Below are 13,034 nucleotides of genomic sequence, written 5' to 3'. Positions count from 1 at the left end.
ATACCCTGATCAGCACTCACCTCAGATTAGCTTTCCTTCTCATAGTCTGTCAGCAGCCCTGAGATCAAGGAGATTAAAACACCCTGGTAACTCATTAATGAGCCAGGACTCTCTGCAACAGCTGGACCAAAAATGGCCTGTGTTTGGCTGCATCTTAATTCTTTGCCATCTCCCCTCTGTTCATCAACACCTGCACACATTTGGGACCCAGTATAAGAGGACCCCTGAATTCAGCTCTAAGCAACCAGTCTGCAATGTACGTGTCTAATGCTCTGCTGGTGTGGAACCAGTATGCTGGTAATCCTGTTAGTAATGGCAGAAGCTCCCTCTAGGAAATTATAACAAATAGTCTTAAACAATTCCTTTTGTTGACAACTTTATCCAAGAAACCATCTTCCCTGGAGACTTCACTCAACTTTTGACTAATCCCCTCCTTCCCTCAGGAGCTCTTTTGTTGAAAGAGATTGTAGGCAAACCCCAGGAATGACAGGTCTCTGTAAGCCTTGGATCAGCCTCTACATTCTTTCAATTGTCAGTCCCCATCTGTCCTGTTTGTACATCCATCTTCTGGTCCAGGGATCTCTCTATTAAGTGACACATGGCTGAGTTTATTCTGCAAGTCCAGTGTCCAGACTGTGTTGTTACATCTTCGTGGCCAAGTCAATCTTTCTGACATTGCTTTCTGAAAAACAAAAGGCAGGACATCTGCACAATTTCATTCTCTTCTACTGAAAGGTGATTTTTAAAAATACCTCCCCCCACCAACCAAACTTTGCCTTTGTTTTATACTCTCAAAGATTTTGCTTCATTTTGTCAATATCAAGAGTTATTTCAAAGGTTCTTGGTGTAATGGAGGGTAAAATCTGCCCCTGTTGCAAAGGAATTCTGTTAGGATAAAAATCCATGGCCTAAGTCCTGAATCAAAAGGAAAAATAAATCCTAATTACAAATATTCTGCAGGGCTAGTGACTTCAGTTACTCTACTTGTTAACAGTTGATTTAAAACAAGCTCTAATCTTCCTGTAGATTCAACTACACTTAGCTAGTACAGTAGCACATACATATAAGAGGCACTGCATTATTTATCTGCATTTTAAGAGGCAGCATGAGAATGGAAGCAGATTCCAATGATCCATACGTTCCTCCTCAGCAGGTAGAGGGAAAGGGGCGGAATAGGGTAGAAAATGGATGGAGTGTTGGCATGGAGCGTGTATCACCCTGGGATAGATGCCTGGCACTATCTCTTCCCTTCCTGAAACCAGAAGGAGAACAAGGAGGAGGCTGTGATGATGTTTTGTCCCTTGTTGTGTTGCTCAGGGCCCATGGATTCATGATTGAACCTGGTATGTTTAGCTTTTTGGTTTTGTCTATTTTTGTAACTTAACTCAGGTTGGCCAGTGAAGGAAGGCTGGCCAGTTTCATTATGTTCCCAGGAAATTCCATTCTCTCATGTGCCAGCTTGATGCTGTTGTGCTTTAGATGCCTATCTACCTCCGATTAGATTTAAAAAAGCATACAGAACCCCCTGCTTTCCATTGGTAGCCTATTAAAGTGACAAAAAAATTACTGTTTCATTTATAACCTTGCTTGCATGTCTGAATCCAGATGCCTTTTTAAAAAAGAGAATTAATAATATGAACACTTTCACTTATAGAATGTTTTCCAGTAATGAAGTGCAGAAGAAAACTTGAGTTGACATTTAAGCTTGCTTAGTATGTTTTGGAAGCAGTTTAAAAAAAGGGACACAATCTGTGTGAGGCCAGGTTAATATAACAAAAAAAAAAAAAAAGAAGAACATGTTTAAGAGTATCTCCTACTATTTTCATGGTTTCACTATTTTAAATTATGTATTTGTGAAATACTCTCAAAATCAGTTAAAACTGGCCAAATCCAAGTTCACTGAACACTGAAGCATGAGTGCCCTGCTCAAGTGAGTTGTCCCAGAAACCTTAGTGGAACTGACAACCAGCTTTTTTGGCAGGATTAGCTCCCCTCTGATCACAGAGAGGGAACAGCCGCCCTGTCTGCACTTAGCTGAGCAGGTGAGCAGGCAATGTATTCAGGCTGCCTCCAAAATCCAATCTGGTCACAGGGCTGGCAGTGTCAGGTCCTTCTTGAAAGCACTGGAGGCTGTCCTATCTGCCAGCTGTTGTCTACATGAGGGCAGATGAGGTAGAGAGAGGCTGTGAGACCAAGCACTGAGTGCTGGGGCCTGATCCTGTAACAGGTACATGCCATCTACATGCATTTGAAAGCACAGACGGGTAGCTGAGGTTTGCCCTGCTATCACAGCTAGGTTGCGTCTTGGTTTGGCAGACAATAAGACAGTCAAACTAATTTGGCCTCAAGATCAGTTTCCATGTCTGCCCTGCAAGCACAGACGCAGCTGGTGACACTGACTGGACACATGCTGTTAACAAATGCACGATCTAAACAAGGAGAAAGGATATAATAAAAGGGTATTCTCTGGTAATTTCTGTCAATAACAGTGATTTTAAGTGGTCTTATGGTATTCTGTAACAAAAAGGAGATTAAATACAGTGATGCTGAAGCATCATTTTGAGGTGTGTCATATTAAAATAGTGATTAATTAAACCCAAGGATGTTACGAGCTAAGGAGATTTTGCCTAGCTCTGCTCAGGTTCCATTGCATGTGAAATCAAAACAAGTAACCCTAAAATGTGAACTCAATAGACAAGGACAAAGGCAAACAAAGCAATTTGGTTAATTTAAGCAATGGGGAAATGAAGCAATATTTTGACTGGGGAGGCATCAGAGGAAAGGGCACTGGTCTGAGACTTGGGAATATGACAAACCCAAACCTCCCGTGATACCACTAAGCATTGCGCGTTGGGGACTATTGGCTTGCTGATCTCTTCTGTCTGAATGTGAGATTTCCCACTTTGTCCTCAGCCTGGGATATGGTCATCCAGCCCTCGGTATCAGTTCTGTTTTCCCACCTTCAATACACAAAGGAATTAATGTGCTAAGGATGAGGGCAGCAGCTTTGATAGTGGCAACAATGCACTTACCCAAGAATTAGTCAATCATCCCTGCTTTCTACCAAAACTTGCTTGAACCTCCTGAGAGCTGGCCTTTTCGGTAAGAAGCAAACAGGTCACAGATTTCAGGTTGCAGTCTCACTCCTGGAACTGTGAGCACAGATTGTTCTGGGGAAAAATCAGGTTAAAGAGAAAGCTGCAAAATGGTCCTTTTCCTTCACTGTGCTACTTTCCTAATGCTCTCCTGTGACATTAGCCACAATATAAACTAATTCAGAATCCTATTTCTCACAGCTCCATTTCTTCTGATTTTTTTGGAAAATTATTTCTTTAATCTAGGCACCCTTCTCTAGAAATCTCATCTATGGTTTCTTTTCTTTTTTCTTTTTCTTGGAGCAACCAGCAAAATACTATTTGGTAGAACAGTGGTAGGAATGCAACCCGCTAATCAAAAGGATTCAAATGGATCTACGCACTGCCAAGCTCTCTCCTTCCCACCCAGCAGAGGGAGAAAAAAGAAAAAGAAAAAAGAGATAGAGCGAAGGCACGGAGCTTCTCTCCTTCAGCAATCTCACAAATGCAAAACCTTCCACTCCAGTGACTCCTCATTAACTTACCAAATCTGACAGTCTAATTATCGTAGCTGCTTCACACTTAGAATAAATAAATACTAAAGTGGGTGTTTAAAGAAATTGAGCAGTGAAATTCAGTCATCTAGACAGTCAATAGAGAGAGAGTTTATTTTAAATTTTTATATTCTTATGTATTTATATCATTTTAGGAAAGATAATGAGATAGTTGTCTTTCAGGCTAATTGAGTTCTTAGGCTCATGGTTGCTTGCTGTCACAATCTCAAACTTAGCTTTAACTTTTGTGCCTTAGAAATCTGATCACTATATCCCCACTTGCTCTTTTCTACTGTTAACTGGGTGAAAGCAGAAGTGCACCTGAGGATGGGAAACGACTACATGGGAGTTCCAGTCTGGATGTCTTTCACAGCAAACAAGACAACTAAATCTTCTTAGATTTGCATTTAAGAGTGTTACAGGGAAAATGGAAGTTAAAGAAACCTCAGATATAACTTGCAATTAGACAAAATACAGAAAAACATCTGCTAACCTCTGATGCAATAGCATCTGCCTCCATGAAGGGTATTAACAGCACTCCCCCCCCAAGAGCAGTTCATCTCCCTGAACAGTAAGACCTTTATAGAGATTCTCTGGCCTGAGATCAATGGGAGTCAAAGCATTTGATCCATGTCTGTAGAACTTTGTTTTCACAAGTCATGTGGGCCAAACTTTGCGCCAGTTGTGCTTTTGCAAGAGCATGAGCTGGGGAGTGAGCAAAGGAAACCTTCCTCCTTTTCCCATCTTCCTCTCTGCCTTGTGCTCCTAAACAGGGCCCAGCACCTGCCAGCAGGATGTCTGCTCCAGGCCAGAGCCCAGGGAAGAGCTTAAGCAGGGCAACAACCCCAGAGGCCTGTGCCCTTGGCATGCATCTGCTGTGATGTTGCAATGGCTCTTTCCTAGGTTGGTGGCTTAATGACAGAATACAAATCCTCAGTATTTACACAAGCAGACCTTCCACCACTGTGGACATCAGGCCAGGTGAAGTGAGCGGTGTTTTTCCTGAGTTCCTTGAAGATTTGCTTTATCACCTCACAGAAGAGACTGCACCTGGTTCAGGAGTGTCAGCTGATTTGCTGCTCAACCCCAGATTTGGTTTATTTCCTTATTAAGACATATTATAAACCAGATTCATACTCCTGGTGGGAACTTCACTTTCTAGGTGTCTGTATCTGATACACAATGAAGGATACCCAATTACTGTATACAGAGGTGGCATAGCACAGAGGTAAAAAAATATAAGTGACTATATAAACCTTTTAGCTATGTAGGAGAATCTAGGGAAACTAGCCAACCCAAACAAGATGTCCATGAAAGCCAGCTCTTCTTTATACATGCCCTGTGATAACATCTACCAGCACTGGCTAATCCCAACAGTAAGGGGATTTTTGGTAAGCAATGGCTTGCAGCCTTAACCTCCTCATTGCCTACGCTTGCTTTGCATTAGTTTAGATGCGACAGGCATTAAAATGACAGTGCTTTGTCGACATCAAGCCTCCCTCCTCCTCCTTGTCTCTGAAAAGCTGAATAGCGGGCTGTTCTAGGAGAAACAGTACAGCGTCATCACCACCAGGCACACTGGTTTTGAACTGCTGGGGGGACATAACAGAGACCAACTGTACCCAAAAGGAGCAAGTCCCTCCTAGTCAAAGCCAGGATCATCCATGCAACACGCAATCCTTCTCGTGGGGCACAAATTGGACTTGATGACTAACTGCTATGCAGATGGTATGCCCAAGGTCAAATGTCTCCTGAACTGTGAGAAAGGTCTATACTGAGCCTGGACATCAGTCCGGTGGGGACAGGATCTGAGGTGCCAGCTCAAGCCTGCCTGGCCCATGTGCCTGGGCTGTTCAGCCAGAGCTTTTCTTGGGAGCACACTGGTGCTAACCCCAAATCCCACTGCTCACCCTCCCTGCTTGCAAGCCTGCTCTAAAGCATCCGAGGGCAAAAGAGAGGGAAAATAAACCAAATCTATAACTAAGAATAATAAGCTTCAGTTGTTACTGTATCTGACCTGTCTCACAGCAGAGTGAGATACCTTCTCAGAAGACCCTTTGCACTTCAGGACTGACACTGAGTTGAGATCACAGCTCATGCTTTCTTGATTCAGGGATCTCATCTTTCTTCCAGGAGTGATTAATTGGACAGAAAACATTCTGCTTTAGCAGGTGGCAAAGGGTTAGACTGAAGTTTTGTCAGAGCTGCTGCAGTGCAGGGCTGTACTGCACAAAGATAATTGTCTCAGGATTGGCTTAGGCCAGAAAAAGGACAGCAAATGCTCCAGTTTTACAAAAGGTCATCATTGCCACCCCTTAGGCTACTAGCCACAGTGGAAGAAAGATGGAGAATGCCCTGCTCCTCTCCTCTGTTGCTATATCCAGAGGTGCTGGTGGCATGTGTAGAATTAAGACCATCAAGACGATGAGTGGGGTTTGAACCTAGGCCTAGCAGCTCCTTCTAGTGCTAGAGGCACAGGAGCGAGCAGCTGTAGGAGAAGCCCATCAGTGGACCAGCCCCACTCAGGTGACAGAGAGTCCTCCTCTCTTACAGCATGGGCTACTCTTTTTTTTCTAGCACTTTGTATCCAGATGAGCATAAGCAACAGCAACCTGTTCCCCTCTGCAGGAGCTGACCACCAGGAAGCAAAGAGCCCCATGCTCCCTCTAACTCTTCCCACGTGCAGCAGCCAGCCTCTAGCCATTACCATTCCCCTCAGGAATGAGAAACATGCTATTTGGAGGGGTACTTATCTTTGAAACATTGATTTCTCCAATTATTTTTTCCCAGGAATTGACCTTTGAAAAACATCCTCCAGCTTCCAGCTTGTCATAGCAACTTATAAAAAGGACAGTTATGGATACAATTATTTCATAAAAATAGAAAATAATTTCTTATGGGAACCTGTTATTTTTTCAAATGTTGTTTCCATCTTACTCTCTCACACACCTTTGGATCAACCCCCTCCTCCTTTCACCTTTCATCTCCAGCTCATTCTTTGCCCTTCTGCTTTAACTTTCTCCTTCAGAGGATGGGGACTAATAGTCAGCATCCTCCAGAACAAAGTGGCAACAGAATATATTTAAAATCTGCTCTGTGTTATCATAGCAACAAGAATTTTAAAAAGATACAGTCAAATTCTAGAATAGCGTGATGCCAAAGTGACACAAGAGAACAAGTGTCTTGCACCATTATGGCAATAGGGATGGCTACATGGGGAATTATTCAGAATTGCCTAATTTTTACAGGCTTAATGAGTCACTCATGAATATGGTGTTGCATGATCATACTGTACTTGTTTCAGCCCTGTGCACTTTGATTCTGTTCCCAACACATCGGTTGCTATGATAACGCCATGCAGTTTCCTGTCCACAAGGTACTTCTCGCCGCAATATGGAAGATAATAAATACGGGATGGTGCATAAACCCAGGTGAAATGAATCTATCCCCTTTCTGGCAGCATGTCAGAGAGATTGACACATTATGCCAATCTGTTTTCTCATTCCTTCTATTTCCCCTCACTCTCTCCCTTTCTCTCTCAGTGTCTGTCTCTGTACCTGTTTTTTTCCACACTCTCTCTCTCTCTCTTGGCACTGACACTTTCATCTTCTCCCTTGGGGATTGGAGATGTCACTGCGGGAAGTGCTTGTCCGCCTCTCCGGCAGCAGCAGAGCCCTGTGGCTTTGACAAACCTCATTTAATTGGGAGGAAGCCAGGAGGGTTTGAAAGAACTGAAACATCCACGAAACTCCTTTTATCAGGCATAATTTAAACTCTGCATGGAAAAAACCCTATATGTATAAAGAAAAGTCAACTTCCCTCCTGCTGTGTGTGCTCCCCTCCTACCCCCCCGGCACAGGCAGGCTCCTGCGAGATTCCATCTTTTCATTTTTCTAAAAGTGTCAAAGTAGATTTGTGCTCTGTGGCTGGGTGAACAGAAAAGGAATGCAGATGTCTCTCACTCATGCACATACACACACAGAGCACCTTCTGAAGGGCAGCGGTTTGGGAGAGACGCTAGTTGGCTGCTCCTTCACTTGGGATGTGTCGCAGGAGCCAGAAATTAGGTTTTCAAGTAGCTTGACAACACAGTCTAAGAAGGCTTCTTCTTAATTGCCCCTATCTTAAAAAAACCCACCAAACTAACTAGTGCAGTGGGTGCCCAGGAGGCAACAGGGAATGCAAGGGCTCTCTGGCCTGTTGCCTGATAGGAGAGAGCTTTTCCTAGTGAGGAACAGAACCTGTAGCTTGAGAGACCCTGTATTTATTGTCAGCTCAGGGCAGGAGAGGCAGATCTGTGTGTATGCAGCTGTGTTCTTAAGAGAAGGGAGCAAAGGAAGAAGAAAATAAAGCAGGTAAAACTGAGGGAGAACTGGTGCGATGGGGTACAAGGAACAGCTGTTGTCTCTGAACATCAAAAGGGAGCAGGAGGAGCAGTCCAAGGGAATTGGGGCTAGCACATCATGCTGAGCAGCTGGGAATTCAGGACATCAGGAGGGACCAGCATATGAGTTACACTGAATACACAGTGTGAGGCAAAGCCCTGGGCCCTGGGGTTACAGAATGGGGGAGAAACGACCTGTCAAAGCATATACACCTCTGCTTTGTAAATGAACCATGGTAGCAGCCCATCCAGGTCCCCTTTTAGTATTAACACTGTGGTGAAGTGGAAGAAAACAGAAAAACAAGCTGTCAGACTTGCAATGGGATGAAAACTTTGCAGCATGCGGGAGTGGGGAGGGAGGGCAGGCAAAAAAGAGATGTCTGGGTGAATGGCAGAGACTTTCAAAGTACAGAAGAAACTCGTAATAAATAGCATGTGAAGTAGCTCTTTTTTGGTAAGATGAAATTTGGAGTTAACTTACCAGCAGGAACCTGATAGAGCTGAGGAGGCAGAGGGCTGAAGAAGCCATGAAGAAGCGCATCTTGCGCAGAGATCCGACCTCGAGGAAAGGCTGTAAGCATCCTGGAGGCCAAATCCTCTGCTGCTGGCACCCTGCTCAGCCTAGGAAAACAGGAGAAAAAATAGCATAGGAGATAAGCATAAGCCAGAAAGCTGGAACCAGAACTTGACCCAGCCCTTCTCAGAGCTTGAGGCAGAGATAGTGGAGGGACACAGGGGAGCTGGATAAACCCACCCCAGCTATATAGCTTTCCAGGACATTTGCTTTTCCATGTGAGTTTGATTGTGTTGGAGTATATGCATCCAGGATTTCAGCTCAAACTCATGTTTTCAAAGGAATTTTGAAAATAAGTTGTTATTTTGTAAAAAGAAGGTTACAGGTAAAAGGGAAAATGCTGCTGGGGAGACTATGTTTTACATGTCCTAACTGGAGTATCAGACACTGGTGTTACCAGTTTACAGTGACAATGCAGGTACACAAAATAACCTGACTGGCACGCTGAGCAGACCAGAGGTCAAAACTAAAAAACTAAAGAAAATACCATTTCCCCTTTTCCTACTCTAGTACCAGTAGTGCAGCTGGTTGTAAAATGTGTTGGGGATTCATGGAGATGAATCTGTTTCTCAGGCTGCGTGCTTAAAATAGATATAATACACACACGCTCCATGCCCAGCAAATACCAATGCCAAGTGGCTCTTTCTGGAGCACACAGCTGGGGACAAGGAAGTGGAAGAGTGAAAACAAACCAACAAGGAAACAAATAAAAATAGTAATTTAGTTTTACAGCTTTTACTTTGTTTGTTTGTTCTGATCATGTTTCAGCTTCAGGAGGCCCATCAGAGCATGGCCTGTTGTGCTTCCTCCGTTGGTCCCCACCAGTGCTTCCCCTCCAAGTGACCTCAGGCTCCGGGATCCTCCTGTCCCTGCATTCCCCCTCCCTACACAGGACATTTGACGTGCTGATATTTTTGTTTTGAGGAGATAAAATGTAAAAAAAAGAGAAGGGAAAAAACACATAGAGAGAGATGTATCCCGAGAAATAGATTTATGAAAGGTATCTGGCCTCACTGTGATAGGTAATTGCTGAATTTTCACCTCCAGCAAAACGGTTTGAGCCCCTGCTGCATTGGGGAGCAGAGACGGGACAGGGAGCCAAAGCATCCAGCCTGAGGTTGCTCGCTAGAGCTGCACCACAGGCTGCCCCTGCCATGGCAGGGACTTACTGGAGACCTTCTGCCCTCTCGGTCCCTGCTGCTGCAGGCTCCCATACTGGGCAGCAGTGTGGTTCAGTGCTTCCCACCATGGCTCAGGCTTTCTGGTGGTGGCTGAGCTCTGCACAGAGCTCCCCTTTGATTTCTTAATTGGCCATGGACAGTCATGGCTGAACGGTCTGTATGAAGCAGCTCTTTCCTTCTCAAGAGCCAAGCATGCCAAAGCAGCCGTTCGGCCATAGCAGCATGAGGACTCTAACACAGAGTTGGAGCTGCCAGAGCTCTGCCGCAGAGGCGCTGGGCCAGCCCATTGGTATGGGGCTGTAACAGGGCCTGTCAAGGGGATATGGCCAAAAAGCAGAGGAGCAATACAGCAGAGTTGCAATGAATATAGTTATTTCTTTGTTCAGACTGAGAGAGGATTTGTTCTGTTCCAGGACCTGTGTTATCAGGGTCTGGGACATGCTGAGCTTTGTGTGTTTCTGAAGATGTGCGTGACAATGGCTGGCATTTCAGCAACCTGTGCTCTGCTGAAAACTTCAGCATGTTTGTTCAGCTATTCAGAACAGCATCTGGGAAACCCAGCTCTGAAGGGCAGCACACTTCCCTCCAACGAGGGCTGGATCCCAAGCAATGAGCCGAACAGATAATAAACAGCAGCGATGAAACATGTGTTTACATCCTCAAAGAATATTTGATTCTTGACCTGTGCATGAACACAATCCTGAGAACAAATCCTGTCTAGTCTTTTCCTACATATCTATAAAGCCTGTTGTGTGCCTCAAAATACTGATTGGGGGAGGATTCAATTTTAATGACTCTCTGAGGTAGGTTAGGGCACTTTGCCTGATTATAAATTTCTTTCACTGATACATATATACATTATATGTGTGTGTGTGTGTGTGTGTGTGTACGTATATATGCTTGAAAAATACTCCCTTCTCTTAGCACACTATGGAGTGATTGGGTGGTGTTGCTGTGCCTGGTCAAGCCGAGGTATGTGACCATGGCCCTAGTCTCATAGCTTTTGGCCACTGAAGAATGGGATTTTTCCCCTCCTAACTAATTACAAGATTATTTCATTGTCTCGTGAAAATGCTGTCCTAGCACATCTTCCTTACCACTGTTGAGCAACATTCCTACAGTCTGTTTCCAGAAATGAAAATTGGGACAGTGCAAAGTCTGTCTTCAGTCTGGGCAAGAGAGCCTGGGAAAGTATGACCTTCTGAATCGAACTGTGCCCTGCAAAAAGCTGCTTATAATGTCATTGAATCACTGCTTATCTGAGAATAATCACTAGTCCTCTGAGAATAATAAACCCACTATGTGCCTACCTCTACTGCAATCTCTGGAAATCAGTTGCTTAACTGACGTTAGATCTGCTTGTTACTACAGAGCCACCCTGCTCTTCCTGAGCTTGCCAAAAGAGCTCATTTCAAGTTAAATGATTGCATAAAGAAACAAATAAACCCAGAGGCGATTTTGACATTGCCGTTATAGGTAGCTTACCTGTCACAGATGACTCGGAGTCTCTGAGGTCTCCTGGAAGCAACCAGTTCTAGAAAGTGTAATATGCAATCACAGGATTAAATGAAAATCAAGCCAAAAAAACATTCTTTGAGCCCTTACAAAAAACGTGTCCTCAGAATTTCAAAGGGCCCTATAGAATCTGTCATCTTAGTATTTATAAATATACATTATTCCTATAGGACTTGAATACCGGCATTGATGTTAATAAGGCTGTTCCAGTTCTGTAACCCTTTCCTTTCATACATCTGTGAATATAGGCCTTGGGCCTCCTTCTGTTACAGTGCGAGTCTTAGCTTTTGAGTTCAATAAAAGCAGTATCAGTCCCTAAAGCCTTCACACGAAGGATGCAGAAAGAGGTTTGCAGGCCCGAATCCCCAGAAATTGTCTTGTCTTACCAAGGGGCTGCCCTGTGGGCACATGGGGCTTTTCTGTGTGGATCTGGCACAAAGACTGGGGATCCAGCAAAGGCACTTGGGTTCCATTCTCTTCTTGCCCACCGCTCTTGCTGTCAATCCCTCACTAAGTTTGTTGTTTACCAAAGTTAACCATTTTCATGCAGGCTTTGTACTTACTGATTCAAACATCTCTACCAGACTGGAACTTTGCAGAGTTTGCAGTTTTGGGAAGGCTGTGTTGTTGTTGCCTTTTTTCCAGGACACATTTCTAAACATTGTCAAAAATGTAGAGGAATACATTCCTCAAATGTTTTCTTACAAAGCATGAATTTTCTCAGGCTTAGATATGAATGAATGGCTTAAGCCTGGAAGATTTCCCCTTAGAGCTGATCAACAGAGACATTTTCTTGCATCAGAAAGGCTGTAATTTCTACTCAGCTACATTTTCCTGAGCACCATTTCTGACAGCTATGAACGGTGCTCTAGCCATGGAAAGGAGAGGAGGAAGGGTGGTGTAGACCTCTCTTCCAGCCTAGCCAGACAAGCATTTCCCACGGCAGTGAGACCACCAGGAGGCAAGCGCCACTGGTCTGTTGCCAGTAGACTCAGAGCTCGGCTGGGGCTTATGCTGCACCTTCTGAGAGCATCTGCCCTCCCTTCCTGCCTGGAAGCCACCAACCACATCATTCAGGGACAGAAGCTGCTGGCCGCAGGCAAAGCAGAAGTACCCTCCGCCTTCCCATGCGTGGCCATTTCCAGAGTGCCAGGCCCAGGGGCTCAGTCACTCAGTGTCTGACTTGATGCAGGGACAATTTGAAAAAGTGCAAAAGACTGAACTTTCAGCAAGTAACCTTTCCAGCAGCAATCTTTCACCATTAAGCCAGGCAAGGAGGTTGTTAAACCTGTCTATCACAGGGTAAGTAACAGTTCACAATTGAACTGTTTTACACCCAAATACTAAGGTAATTGCTAAAGCAGTAAATGGCAATACAATCTGGGATGGGATTCATGACTGAATGAATGCCAGAGCACTGGAATTATCACCAATATATTAAAGCTATATATTAGTATCTTGACTAGCCCCTTCCCAAATCAGTCACTGAGATTAACTCTGGCAGAATGTTCCTTTTGGATCACAAATAACATTTTCTCTGGATCCTCTTTCCTTCATTTTGCCCCCTCAACTGTAATAAAAGTGTAGAAATAAATTGTCCATATCGAGTAAAGATGTAAAGTTTCCAGGCAGAATAGAAAAAAAACAATTTAAAAAATGGTTTGGAAAGGCATAAGATTTTTTTGTATGAGGTAGAAATTTTTACCTCTCCACAGAGCTGGCCAAAACCTTTCAGATGTTGTAACTTTCTGC

General features: G+C 44.1%; 1 protein-coding gene across 1 annotated transcript in view; it reads right to left on the bottom strand.

Annotated features, from left to right (window-relative positions):
• Window positions 1-598: 598 nt before the first annotated feature.
• Window positions 599-13,034, bottom strand: part of CDK15 (cyclin dependent kinase 15) — a 36,754-nt gene continuing 24,318 nt past the window's right edge. The window contains exons 8-11 of the mRNA XM_074872257.1: window positions 11,253-11,301; window positions 8,494-8,633; window positions 3,033-3,170; window positions 599-682 (exon numbers count right to left, since the gene is read on the bottom strand). Coding sequence (XP_074728358.1) covers window positions 3,061-3,170; window positions 8,494-8,633; window positions 11,253-11,301 — 299 coding nt within the window. The 3' untranslated portion in view covers window positions 599-682; window positions 3,033-3,060. The remainder of the gene's footprint in view (window positions 683-3,032; window positions 3,171-8,493; window positions 8,634-11,252; window positions 11,302-13,034) is intronic.

The sequence above is a fragment of the Strix uralensis genome, chromosome 6 (assembly GCF_047716275.1).
Source record: "Strix uralensis isolate ZFMK-TIS-50842 chromosome 6, bStrUra1, whole genome shotgun sequence".
Classification (NCBI taxonomy): domain Eukaryota; kingdom Metazoa; phylum Chordata; class Aves; order Strigiformes; family Strigidae; genus Strix; species Strix uralensis.
Note: the sequence above shows the minus strand (reverse complement) of the source record. Positions and strands in the feature narration are given on the sequence as shown.